Below are 14,674 nucleotides of genomic sequence, written 5' to 3'. Positions count from 1 at the left end.
CTGTTTGGATCAGCCTATCACAAATTTGTGTTTTGTCCCATATACAGCCCTCAGCAAGCTCTAAAAGATAGAAACCCTTGCCACACTACGCATACTTTTTTTTTAAAATGCAAGATAGATTGTGAATTTGAAGCCCCATTAAAACACAAAGAAGATGATGTCCTGTTTGGTGTGTGCCCAATGCAGCTTGTAAAATGGCAGTAATGTGTGACGGGCCATGTTTGTCTCTTATAAGCATGCGACTGGAGCTATCCACATTTTTTTAAAAATTTTCTACTACTAAATCACCCTTCATTCATTTCATTGGATAGTATTATTATTATCATTATTATTGTTGTTGTTGTTGTTGTTGTTTTTACCAAATGCCCAGGCAAAGAGATCTGAAGGTCCAACCCCACATTGAAGCCAGATTCATGACATGGCTTACAATCCAGTTGGATTTTTAACATTTGTGTGGGTCACAAAACTGACCATCTGCGTTGAGGGCAACCTTAGACCATAGTGGAAGCATGACTACTTGGACAAGATGGAGTGCAGCTGCCATGGTGGAGTGCTAACTGGAAGGAGGCCAGAATGAGCATTCCCACAGATGTTGACTGTAGATCTTGCAACCTAGACCATGGTGAAAGACACCACAAAATGAAAATGGCTACTTGATAACCAGAGTGCAACTGCCATTGTGGAAAGTGCTACTAAGAAAAGAGGCCAGCGGGAATACGATGAGGATGTTGGAGGAGTGTCGTGGTATGTTGTGATCTTGCATTAGGGTCTAGCTTGTGTTTTCTCATTAGTCCTTGGGCTTTTGGTATAGTAGTTAATTTCTAAACAGGTAGTCTACCAACCATACAAAAACTAACATGAAAGTCCATTTATAACCTTCACTTTTCAACATGTAAAAAACTTAAAAACTTAGCAGGTATTAGACCCTAAGCTGAGGGTGCTATTTATTTTTGTAAGGAAGCTGCAGAGAGACAAGATCTCTTCATTATATCATACTACCAACAACTCATATTCTAATGAGTTGATGTTATTCTTCATGATCCAAACTCTATCTTAATCGCTCCTATGACTATATCCTCCCCATTTCCAGCCCTTGGGATTATACTCACCACAATTTCCTCATCCCCATCAGCTTCAATATCTTCCAACAAGTCAGTTATTCCCAACCTAAGGGATGTCTTCATTTTCAATGGCTTTCCATCTCCATCCATCTTAGAATGATTGTGGGGCACATTGATAAATGCCCCACAAAACTCATGTGACCCTGGGCCCCCCAAATTCTCATCATCCTCACCATCCACATTAACATAAATATCAAACTTCACAAACATATCCCTCCTAATCTCAATCCCATCCATGATTAGAATCTCTTCCTCTTCCTCTTTCTCCTTCCGAGTCCTAGACCACTTAGGTCTCTTAACCTTGGCTCTAATGGTTGAGGTCAGTGTTCGCGGGTCGGGTCCAAACTGGTTGGCAGTTTTCGAGCTCTTGTGTTTCTTCCTCGACCCCTTAGGCCTTGCAGTGAGCCATGGGATGCTGGTTTCTTCGTAGACGTATCGCAGTTTTCTTGTGTCCAGACAATCTGCCACTTTCACTCTCACCAGCCTAGCGTCCTCGTCGTAGAAGAGAAATCCCGCGTTCAGCCAATCGGGATCATTGAAATCCTTTCGGTTCTTCCCTCCTAAGCCTTTCCAAAGTGTCCACATCCGATCAACATTCGCATGGTGGGCGAAGAAAATGGGGTCACGGGCAGCTGAGTAGAAAGTTCCCATATCCTCCAGATTGGGCTGAGTACGGTCCCCAACCCATCCGTGCACCGGATTATGCGGTACGGTCTCTACCGAGCCCGCCCCAGGGTTGGGATCATCGCCAGCCCGGTAGGGTGCGCCGAGGAAGAGCTCAGCTGTTTTGGCGTTGGACACAACTTGCCGGTACATGATAGTGAGGTTGTTGGTGATCAGCTGGTCACTAGTTAAATTTGAGTCGAGGAGGTTGTAGTCAAAATCTACTAATGCTGGTGGCTGGTGTTTGGCGTCACGGAGCTGATCGTAGAGAGCTGGTTGGTTCACGTACATGTTGGGAATGCTCATCCCATCAGGCGAATCCCAGTTCCAGTATGGGAGAGCGAAAGAGTCATCACCTATCAGCTTTCCGAGTATACGTTCATGGAAGTATACGTAGTATCGGTGCCAAGGGAAGAAGAGCCATGAATTGTGAATCTGAATCTCGACTGGGAAGCCCACCTGTTATTAAGTGAAATAATGTGATCAAGGAATGAGATTTTGCAAGAAATTGCTTGGGACAGGAACGGCCTACCATCACTACACCAAAATCCCTATTTAGGAATGGTTAATAAATGGAGGCGGATTAGATGCGAGACTGGCTACTGAAGTGACGTCACCAAGTTCTGTGGACCCCATCATGATTTATGTTTTGTATCCACAGCGTCCATCCATTTGAAGAGATTATAATAGGGCATGATCCAAAGAACGAGTCATATCTAAAGCTCTAGTGGATCCTACCATAGAAAACAGTAGGGTGAGTGACGCCCACCGTTAAGAAGTTCCAAGGGCCATAAAAGTTCTTGATTAAGCTAATATTTCTTTTTTCCCTTCTTTCATGTCTGCGTTAACACATGGACAAGTTGGGTCTGAAATAAACATCATGGTGGAACTTCGGAAGGTTTCTATGGTGGGTGTTACTGTCCCCAATGTTTTCTGTGGTGGAGTCCACTCCAGCCTTGGATCTGCCTAATTCTTTAGATAATGCCCTAAAATAATCTCTCAAAATGTATGGATGGTGTTGATACAACACATACATCATGATGGGGCCCACAGAACACGCGACTTCAGTAGGAGTTTGCTACTCAAATGTGCCAGTAGGGGCACGGCAAAAAGTTAGAAACGGTTGAAAACCGTCGCAATGAATGGCATCACCAATAAATGCTTAGAAATAGTAACAAATAAGTGTGGGGCCTACTATAATGTGTGCATGAGATACAATCCTTCCAATATTTGTGACCTCTCATTATCTCCTTGAAGATCAAAGATAATACTGAGCCAAAACTCAGGTGGGCCGTAACACGGAGCAATTGGAATTGGGATGCATGTTAAAAACCTTCAAGATTGTTTGTGTGGGCCCAGCGTGTTTTGTATATGCCATGTAATAGATTCAGAAATTGGGGCCATTCTAGAACTCAGGTCTGTCACACCACATGATTTTACATGGTGTGGCCCACACGACTTTGGTTTTACATAATTTTATGGGTCCCAAGGAGAACATGAGGGGCCGCACATGATGGACGGCATGGATTTTCATGCACCCATATCATGGTAGGCTCCACACATGGCGTTGTACGTTAGGCTTAACATACACGACGTTGTACTGGATCTGGCCTCCTGAGAGTCCACACGCGCCCCTGTAATTACGAGGCACCTTCGCCAACTTGGTATGTGTGTAGGACATCCAAGCCTTGGATCAGATGGACCCATCATTAGGCCGAAAATAGGCTGTTCAACTATCAGGTAGGCCAGATATCTATAAAAGCAATGGACGGTCTAGATTTTTCTTTTAGATTGTTTACGATTTTCATACACGTATGGCCTACCCGATAATCTTATGAAGCTATCAAATAACAAAATTCAGTTATAAAACAAATCAGCGAAAGGGCCGTTTAACCTGTATTTTCTATAAACTAGTGGGCCAACTGTAAGATCACCATCAGATCATGATCTAACAATGACATAGCATTTATAAATACTTACTTGAAAAAGTGGAGGAGCTTGAGATGGGCCACCTCCCGAATGGAAATATAACCTACCCACCTCATTTTTGGCCTCATATCCTAAAAGTAGCTAGCAAAACGGATGGACGGATTGGATTTTTTACAAACATCATGGTGGGTCCCACCTAGCTTCTAACTACAATAACTTCTCAAGAGCAAGTGTAGGCAAGCCCGTTCATTTAGACATGAGGGAGAATTGATGTGGTCTACTTGAGTCTTTGATCTGTCTTGTTTTTAAGGTACCGTCATAACACAACACAAGCTGGTGTAACAAATATACTAGATGAAAATGGTGCAATCTATTGGATAGAAAAAAAAGAGTATTAATAGACATAAGCTACATGCGTTAAAAGAAGTGAATGAAATTAGCTGATACAATTTATATAATCTCTTGCGTTGTAAAATCTCAGCTTTTACCCGCCTAGCAGCTAAAATTTTAAGATGAATTATCCTCTCATGTATGTCACGAAGACTAATTGTAATGGCAAAAATATCCAAAGCTATCGGCATATACAACGAAGATGCAAGGATCTAAAATCATTAGAAAATAATCCTTCAATACCTGATCATAAGCTCCATCGCAATAGGCGCAATGGACATTAGCTTGTTGCGCAAAGCTCCGCGGGTCCGACCTGTCCAACTGTTTCATAAGGAACACAGCCCGGTTATACTTCTCGATGTAGCCATCATCGAGGAGGTGAGCTGGCTGCCTCCGCCGCATTGGCGAAAAGATAGATGGCTTCTTGAAATCAATGATTTTGACGGCATAAGGTGGACAGCAATTTGTCGGAGTGGCACCGGCCGGCAAGTCCGCCGGTCCGCAATCTCTTAGGTCAGGTGGGGCCACTGGTTTGGCGTCGACCTTGTTAGATGAGCCAAGGGTTGCACCATACATTCCTCCTAGACCCAAGAGAACATTTCTCCTATGTAAGCTTAGTAGTCTTTTGTCTGGTGCAGCTGGTTTATGTTGGGGTGGTTCATCTCTTACACTACAAGTGCAACATGGGTCTAACTTAGCTGCATTGGGTCCAGGTCTAGGGCACTTGAATTGGAAGAAAGGGTTTGTAGGGAAGGTAGATATGGGTGTGGTGGTGAATAGAAGAGAGAGAGACATGGTGTTGTTTTGAAAGTTGTAGATTGCATGGTAAAGCAATGTAGTGCAATGGGAGCTTCTTAAATAGAAGAATGGGCCATGGGCTATTTAAAGATAGAGCTTTGCTAAGTTCACACGCGTTTACAAAATAGATCCAGCATGGCATTCAGGTGCAAAATCCAAGCCATTCATTAGGTGGGTCTGCTCGTTTAGATATCATGGCCCGAAAATAAAGCTGGTAGACGTGGCGGGATGGCCACGACAATAGATGAGGTGCGCCAGGTTCTCTTTTGTTTTATACTGTACACAACCTGACTAGTGGACCAACCTGATTCTTGGGTCAGGGCATCTGCGTGATGGATGGATTGGATGGCACACGTGTGGGGTGTACATGAGTTGCCTTGTATACGCGTGTGAGCTTAGCTAAGGTCTAAAAATGAATGGAATGTGAATCCACGCCATTGTGTTATCCACCTAGGTAATGTCTTGTTATGTATGATTTCATGCATGTCTAGATTTCAGAGTAGGTGCCGTTATAACGGTCGAAAGTAGTTAGAACTTGCCATTTTTTCTTCCTTTTTAGGTTTTCTCGTCCAAAAAGATGTCTCGTGTAACATAATAACGGGCGTTATAACGGCCTTAAATTGTTAGACGTCTCGTGCATGAATTTCCCATACTTTCGAGTTGTTGGGGCCGACGGTGATTTTCTTTGAAATCCAAACCGTGAATATGGTGGGTCACCTTGTGTACAGTGTAGATTCAATGAATTACCCTGATCGAAAATTCAGGTGGAACCCACCACTAGGAGCGATGTACAATCACTACCAAAGCCTATATATTCACGTTGTGTGGCCCACTTAAGTATTTGAATTGCCTGCGTTTTGGTATGTTCTTTAGTCCTGGTAGTGCTCACCTGATGAATGGTTGGATGGTATATACAAAACATGGTGTATACTATATTCCATCTGGAGATTTCTATGGTAGGCATCACCCTCTCCATGGTTCCTTCGGTGACCCAGCTTTTTCCAACTTAATTACTCATTTACGACTTTTGCCAACCCAAGATAGGACGAAAATGGTGCCCCCATCAAAGAAGCTACGAATGCCAGATATATTTCAAATCCTTGACTTTATTATGTGGACCCAATCGTATTTTATATGATATATCTGCACTATCCACAATCTAGTTATTTTATTTAAACATTTTAGGGCATGCCTTGAAAAATAAGGCAAATTTAATGCTCAAATGGCCCACTTTGAGGCTTTTTTAAACAAAGAATGAAAACCAAAGTAAAATTGAATGAAGACCGAGTGAAATAGACCGAAGACTAACTAAAGTTGATGGCGAACTGAATTAAATTGACCGTGAACTAAGTTTTAATGACCGCGAACTGAGTTAAATTTACCACGAACTGAGTGAAATTGACCGAGGCCTAAGTGAAATTGACCGAGGACTGCTTGGAATTAACATATTGACTGAGAACCGAGTTAAATTGATCGATAACTACTTGAAATTGACCGACTACTTCATGAGCGAGTTCTCGATCAATTTTACTCACTTATCAGTCAATTTAATGAAGTTCGCAATCAATTTAACTCAGTTCGCGGTCAATTTCACTCAGTCCTCGGTCAATTTCACCAAATTAAGCAAGTTCTCGATCAATTTCAATTAGTTATCGGTCAGTTTCACGATATTTGCAGTCAATTTCACTAAGTTCTTGGTCATTTTCATTTGAGGCTTGATTAATTTAATTGAGTCCTTGGTCAATTTCACGATGTTCGCGATCAATTTAACTCAGTTGAAGATATCAATTTCAAGTAGTTATCGATCAATTTCACTTCTTCGTCGGTCAATTTCACGATATTCGTGGTCAATTTCACTTAGTTTGCGGTCAATGGCTTATGTTCAGCTCGGTCAATTTCATGATATTCACGGTCAATTTCACTCATGTTCAGCTTAGTCATTTTCATGCTAGGCTTGGTCAATTTCATGTGAGGCTCAGTAAATTTCATATTAAGCATGATCAATTTCATTTGAGGCTTGGTTAATTTCTTTCATGAAATTGACTCAGCCTTACTTAAAATTCACCGAGCTTCACATATAATTAACCGAGGGTAACATGAAATTGACCAAGCTTCACATGAAATTGACCAAGAGTAGCATGAAATTGACAAAGCCTCAAATGAAAATGACCGAGCTGAATATGAATTTCATTGGGGAATATCGCCGACTAGCAATATTCTCATGAAGTTCTTGATCGTCAATTTCAAGTTAGGCTTGGTGAATATAATGTTAAACTCACTGCATTTCATGTTAGGCTCGGTCAATTTCAAGTTGGGCTTGATCAATTTCAAGTTGGGCACAGTCAATTTCATGTTAGGCTCGGTCGATTTCAAGTTCGGCTCGGTCAATTTCATGTTAGCCTCGATCAATTTCATGTTAGCCTTGGTAAATTTCATATTAGGCTCAGTAATAATCATATTAGGGTTGGTGAATTTCATGTTTGCCTTGTTCCATTTCACGTTAGGCTCGTTCAATTTTAATTTATGCTCGGTGAATTTCATGTTAGGCTCGGTCAATTTCATGTTAGTCTCATTGAATTTCATGTTCGCCTTGCTCAATTTCATGCTAGGGTAGGTGAATTTCAAGTTAGGCTCGGTCAATTTCATGTTCGGTCGATTAATTTCATGTTAGGCTGAGTCAATTTCATGTTCGCCTCAATCAATTTCATGTTCGACTCGGTCAATTTCATGTTAGGGTCGGTGAATTTCAAGTTAGGCTCGATCAATTTCATGTTGGGTCGGTGAATTTCATGTTAAGCTCGTTCAATTACATGTTAGGTTCGTTCAATTTCATTATAAGAGTGGGTAACATGATCTCTCCAAATAGATGGACAGTTTGTATATGAAACATACATCATGATGGGGCCCACATAACTTGGACCCGAATGGGGTCGACCCCATTGGACTGACAGCAAGTCGGGGTCGACCGGGTCCAGAGGAGGTTGACCTCGACTTGCTGTCAGTCCAACAGGGTTGACCGGGTTCGGATGGGGTCAACCCCGTTGTGGTCGAAGTTATTTGGGCCCCATCATGATGTATGTTTTGTATCCGTACCGTCCATCCATTTGGGGAGATCATGCAACCCTATCCTGACATGAATTCAAACGAGCACTTCATGAAATTCACCGAGCTTAACTTGAATTTCACTGACCCTAGCATAAAATTCATTGAGGCGAACATGAAATTGATCGAGGCAAACATGAAATTCACCGAGGTAAACTGGAAATTGACTGAGGCGAACCCGTATGAGGATAGTGACCCTTTAGCCCGATCAATTTGATTTGAAGCTCGGTGAATTTCATGTGAAGCTCGGTCAATTTCAAGTATGGTTCAGTCAATTTCAAGTTAGGCTCGGTGAATTTCATGTTAAGCTTGGTCAATTTCATGTAAGATAGTGGAATGAGAAAAGTTACAAATTTTCCATTGAACAAAGCGTACTCTCATTAACTGCTTAAAATAGATGTTAGCCAACCAACCTATCAATGGCCGAAAGTCCATTTTATTTTTGTTTTTACTATAAATATTAAGTTTTATTTCGATTAGGCTGCCCTAGCATTCTTCTCAACTCAAACTTGAAAACTTTAAGGAAACTAAAGGCAACGATTCACACGATGCATGGGTAGGAGGATGTGAATCATGGGTTCAAAGTTTTCAAGTTTGAGTTGAAAGAGGGGATCCAATGTAAATCAAAACAATTTAATAATACTCATAAACACAAGAGATGCCAAAGAGAAATAGTCTCATGTTTGCCTTGCTCAATTTCATGTTTGCCTCGTTGAATTTCATATTAGCTAGGCTCGCTCAATTTCACATTAGGCTCGGTCAATTTCATGTTTGGCTTGGTCAATTTCAAGTTAGGCTGAGTGAATTTTAAGTTAGGCTTGGTGAATTACATGTTAGGATCGGTCAATTTCAAGTTAGGCTCGGTGAATTGCATGTTAGGCTCGGTCAATTTCAAGTTAGGCTTGGTGAATTGCATGTTAGGCTCGATTAATTTCAAGTTACGCTCGGTGAATTACGTGTTAGGCTAGGTCAATTTCAAGTTAGGCTTGATGAATTGCATGTTAGGCTCGATCAATTTCAAGTTAGGCTTGGTCAATTTCAAGTTAGGCTCGGTGAATTTCATGGTAGACTCATTTAATTTCACGTTAGGCTCAGTCAATTTCATGTTCGGCTCGGTCAATTTTAAGTTAGGCTCAGTGAATTTCAAGTTAGGCTCGGTCAATTCATGTTCAGCTTGTTTATTTTCAAGTTAGGCTCGATTAATTTCAAGTTAGGTTCGGTGAATTGCATGTTAGACTCGATGAATTCCATATCAGGTATGGTGAATTTCATGTTTTTCTATGACTACAGTTATAATCCATAGCCATAGGTTTCACATGAGGTACATCAGCTTTCAGAAATTGCGTTTTTGATAAAATAAGGACATTTTGGTCTGGTAAAAATGCACCTGTACAAAAGGGTCTTAGTTTAGTAAAGTAAGTTTGGAAGGGCACAGAGAACACAATGACTTAAAAGTGAGGCATGTAGATGGAATATCTCTTGGTGAATCCAGACTATGATGGGATGTAAAGATCATCTCATAGCATATTGGGATGTATTTCCTGAATTAGAAATGATCATATACAACTTTGTACTTTAACGTACGCCTCTTTTACTGCTGATGTGTCACTTGTGTATAACATATGAGCCGTTCAAATGGTAGGTCACATTGTAAACATCATCAGGATGAAAAGCAAGATAGTCCGTTCATCAGGCAGGCCGATTATTTGATTCATTGTATGTGGCCACTTGATGTGTAGATTATTCCTATTTTCCATTCGGTTTATTTACACTCGTTTTTGACACATCCTAGTGCACCAATGAAATGTTGTTGCATGTTGGCGCTAAATGACGTATACAATCCAACTCACCTACTAAGAATATTAATTATTTACAACTGGTTGCATATGGGGATGGATTGATTCAAAAGGTGTCTTCAAAGGTAAATAATCTCATTAAAGCAAGCTTTCTGAAGCATTAAATGCTAAAATTTCATCAAAACCGTTGCATCCAGCCTTTCCGGATGCATGGTTTTTATCCGTGCCTCATAAGGCCCCAGTCGGCCACAAAATGGGGATCAAACTCCCACCATCCAGTTTTTTTGGGAGCGGAGCTGAGGTTTTGGATCTAGCTGATATTTGTGTTTTTCTTTCATTCTAAGTCTCTGTGACCTTATGAACAGGTTGGATGGCAACATCATTGTGGCCAGCATTTTTCCTTCATTCAAGTCTATATGACCTTATGAACTGGTTGGATGGCAACATCATGGTGGCCAGCGTTTTTCCTTCGTTCAAGTCTATACGACCTTATGAACGGGTTGGATGGCAACATCATGGTGGCCAACGTTTTTCCTTCATTCAAGTCTATATGACCTTATGAACTGGTTGGATGGCAACATCATGGTGGCCAGCGTTTTTCCCTCATTCAAGTCTATATGACCTTATGAACTGGTTGGATGGCAATATCATGGTGGCCAGCGTTTTTCCTTCATTCAAGTCTATATGACCTTATGAACTGGTTGGATGGCAACATCATGGTGGCCCAAGGGAAGGTTTCAATGGTGGGTACCACTATCATCGCTTCTTCTTGAGGTGTGGTCCACTTGATCTTTGGATCTACCTCATTTCTAGGCTCATACCATAAAATGATTTGGAAAAATGGATGGGCAGCATGGATAAAACCCATATATATGGTGAGGCCCTCGTCTAGGCAGGGCATGCAATACGCAATTCCCTTCCCATCAAAACAGATCTCTATCTAACATTTTATAACATCCCAGCCAAATATTGCGACTTCCTAGGGCGTCCACCAACAAATTTGCCACAGGACCGCACTAAGTGATCCCATGATATGCATGTGCGAGGCCCTAAAAAGCTAGGGATAAATGACACAGAGAATCACTGTTGCTAAGAAAGGGTAGAACAAGTCACTAGCATAATCAGACCTCAGCGTGATCGGTGTCTGGAATAGACCGTGGTGTCAGCCCTTCCAACAATGCACTGTGACAAACAAAAATGACTGTGTATCGCCCATAGAAAATTCGATAAATCCGAAACCATGGGAAACTGTGGATCTCACTGGGCTTGTGGTCCAACATGAATGGAGGGCCCAAACGATGCCTTAAAATGAACAACTTAGACTACCAAGTCGGCACTTGTAAGATGCGACTCTCCAAGTCAAAAACCTAAAAATCTGGAATTAAAACAATTGGCCCTGTCGCTTAGAGTAGCAAATTACGATTTTTCAACCATTAGATTTCATTTAAACTTGCGCCATAAATTAGAGATATTTCCCTGCTCCTTCCCACTAAACCAGACCCCTGATCGAATAATAACGACCGTTGATCGCAAATCAGACCCCTGCGATCAATTGTCGCATCTGTTTGCCATCAAACTTGGGACAACCCCTTATCAGACCATGGGACACCTATCCCATGGCATAGATGGGCCAGGGGCCCATTGGGACAGCCCTAAAGACCAAAAATGCACTCGCCAAGGATATCAACATTAGGACCAGCCTTCCCAGGGCCAAATGAGTTGATTTCTAGGCTTTATAAAAACCTCCCTCCCTCACTACCATACGAAATTTCGACAAAGGGAGAGAGTAGAGGAGGAAGGGGCCTAAGGGAGCTGAAGTCTTGAGAAATCTCCCTCTCCTACCACAACCACTTGCCGGGGATCGCGACTCCACCGCCATAAAACCAGTTTGTCGTCGATTGGGAGGCAATCACCCACTCTCCTTAGATTTTAGTATGCTAGGCTACTTGCATGTGTCCTAATGTGCAAATTCAATTGACACAGGGCCCCGACACATCAATTCACGAGTTCGGCACGCTTAAGGCGACTCCGCAAGCCCTCAACGACCCCTGGGAGTGGACTATTATCTTTAGGTGGCCAAGTATCGAACCTAGGCTGAAGTTAATGATTCTGTTTGTCGAAATTACTGTGCATGAGTGATTTATAGGGAATCCGTTAATGATTACTCCTTGTAATTTGCCTAAACATGCTTAGAGAAATCAATGCTCGATCCCATGCCAAATAGGCTAAGTTAAATTACATTGCCTTCCTCCCTTGGTTTGCCTTCTTATCATGAGAAATTGAAGTTGGATCACCCCCAATTTGAAATAAATTGGTGGAATTGTGCTGCATGTTTTTCTATACCTTTAAATTTACTTAAATGTTCACTGTCGGTTTACATGCATGTTTGAATTTCCTGCAAATAGGAGTAATTTGTGATTCTTTTCTTTGTTATTGAGAAATTTAAACCCTATATACATGTATATCTAGTTACTACAATTAGGAGTAGTTCATAATATTTTTTATGATGCCATACAATCTGAACCTTAATTATATGCATGCTTAAATTCTTTTGTAACTAAGAATAGTTTATGTTCATATTTAAATTTCAAGTAATTTAGCCCCTTCTCTAGGTTGGCCAGTGAAACTATAAGGCCCGTGTGGGCAGCCCTGCCGGTTGAGCCGCCCCACGGCCAAGCTAACCAATTTAGGTTGAACACGAACAGACAACAGTAGTTGGACTACTTGGGATGCTTGCACCCAATGTTGTGTATTCCGCGGTTCGCCTGAATTGGACATATTGGTCCACTAACTGACCAACTATGTTCGTTAGCCATGTATGATCACGCTTGTTTGAACCTAAGACATCCTATGCCCATGAAACACCCACTGACAACAGTTAGAAAATGATCCACAAGTCTCGTAAGCCGGGCATGGTGGAATGAGACACTATGCTCGAGCTATTGGCCTATGCTGGGGTGATGAGCCTCCCCGTAGTAACCGCGAGCAATCCGAGGTACGAACCCACCTCGTGAGCCAGGCATGGTGGAATGAGACACCATGCCCGATCTGTCGGCCTATGCTAGGGTGACGAGCCTCCCCGTAATGATCGCGAGTGAACTCACATTTCAAGCATTTTTCGTATGCATTCATTAGGAGTAACGAACTCAAAGGGATCAAGGACCACGGGGCCTAAGCCTCGTGATCGGATAAGGGCATTGACTTCGTTAGTGTGTTCCAGTTTTCCCAATCTGCTGGATGAATGAACATAAATAAATACACATTCATGATCACATTGTATTAGCTAAGTTGGTGACTCGGCAGTTGAGGTTGCATTGAGGGACTGTTTTTAATATGTGAATGTTAAATGATGTCACTCGAGGGAGTGTTGATGGTAAGGGCATGCATCATTTCACAATACATGCAAACACACTAACAAGAGCAGTTAGGAACTTGTGGTTATATGTTTTTCATTAATCTCACCTATGAAATTGATAACTTGTGTAACTCATTGCTAATGGTACCCGCTGAGTTGATCACTCACTCTCACTATGGGACGGTGTTTTAAAATGCCAACTAGACCCTTCTTTAGATGCATGTGTCACGGAGTTCAACGCGCTAGATGGGGCGAGCATAGACGAGGAAGATGAGCTTTCCTATTTCTGACTTTTGAGCAGATCCCCATAGACCGCCTTAGGACTAGCAACGGGCCTTTGGGCGAGGGGACTGTTGCATGTTGTTTTGGACTTTAAATATGTATATTTTGCTAGGGCATCGCCTCATACATCATTTATGACATTTCTTTTGTTGGATGCGCATTTGCTTAGTCGTACCTTATTTCAACCACTGAGCAGTGGTTTACACTTCATAATCCATTTGATCCCTCTATTGCTCATTCTTAATTTGATTATACCTGAAAATTGTTAATCCTTAAGACATAAGTGGTACCTAGGAATTTGGGAGTCGAGTATTACTCAACCCCCGAATTTCAGGGCATTACACATTTAATGTTAGAGTCCTACCATGATCGCTAAAGCCAAGTGACGTAAGGACTCCAATAACTTTTTTTATATGTGTTGGAGTACAATGAAGTGATGACTCTAGTCAATGTATGATCTGAATAAGAGAGTATTTCTCTTGTACACGTGGTTATACACGTGGGCGACACTTATTGGATAATCAAGGATATTTACATAACTGATTGTTTAAATCTCTCACGATATGAAAAGACACGACCTCCCAAAAACCTATAAAAGCAACGATCGATCAATAACTCCAGCCTCACGCCATTACAACAAAACCTTGCTTTATTTACCTGTATATTATTTTATTGCAGTTTAACCCTTTATCGTTGCTCATAGCAAAAGTCATAGTTTTTAGTCCTTAGTTTATTCCTCCACTATTCATCCACGACATCCCGTTGGATTACAAAGAAGATCGCTCAGTTTTAACGCAATGTTGTGGGAGTTGCCTGCTACGTGCTAGATGATTCAGCCGACCATCTTGTCATAAAGTTTGGTTCATACCAGATAATGAACGGATAGTCAAATCACGACCATCTAGCTATGTGATCGGTTCTCAATGAGACCACAAACAAATTATCACCTTGCCGGCCATCTCACCACGAAGCTCAGTTCCGACCGACCGACGAATAGAGCGTCGAAGATCCACCCTCCATTAGTCTTCTCATCATGAGGTCTAATTTTCAATTGAGCAACGAACGGATAACCATTCCGCACATAATAACCATTCCATTATGAAGCTCAATTTACATTGGGCAACGAATGGATCATCGTTCGTCAAGACTAATATTGTAAAAGTCATTACTAGAAGTATACTTTCTGCTTTTATCTTCTTTCTCTAGTGTTTTCATTGTTGAACTAGTTGATGGGCTAA

General features: G+C 41.6%; 1 protein-coding gene across 1 annotated transcript; it reads right to left on the bottom strand.

Annotated features, from left to right (window-relative positions):
- Nucleotides 1-852: 852 nt before the first annotated feature.
- On the bottom strand, nt 853-4,940 carry LOC131245769 (polyphenol oxidase, chloroplastic-like). The gene is made up of 2 exons (XM_058245450.1): nt 4,347-4,940; nt 853-2,243 (listed from the first exon to the last, which is right to left on the bottom strand). Exons 1-2 carry the CDS (start codon nt 4,896-4,898, stop codon nt 1,035-1,037), a joined length of 1,761 nt encoding a protein of 586 aa, XP_058101433.1. The 5' UTR covers nt 4,899-4,940; the 3' UTR covers nt 853-1,034.
- Nucleotides 4,941-14,674: the final 9,734 nt, after the last annotated feature.

This window comes from Magnolia sinica, chromosome 5 (assembly GCF_029962835.1).
Source record: "Magnolia sinica isolate HGM2019 chromosome 5, MsV1, whole genome shotgun sequence".
Classification (NCBI taxonomy): Eukaryota; Viridiplantae; Streptophyta; class Magnoliopsida; order Magnoliales; family Magnoliaceae; genus Magnolia; species Magnolia sinica.
The sequence above is the reverse complement of the archived record's forward strand: the minus strand, read 5'-3'. Positions and strand labels throughout refer to the sequence as shown.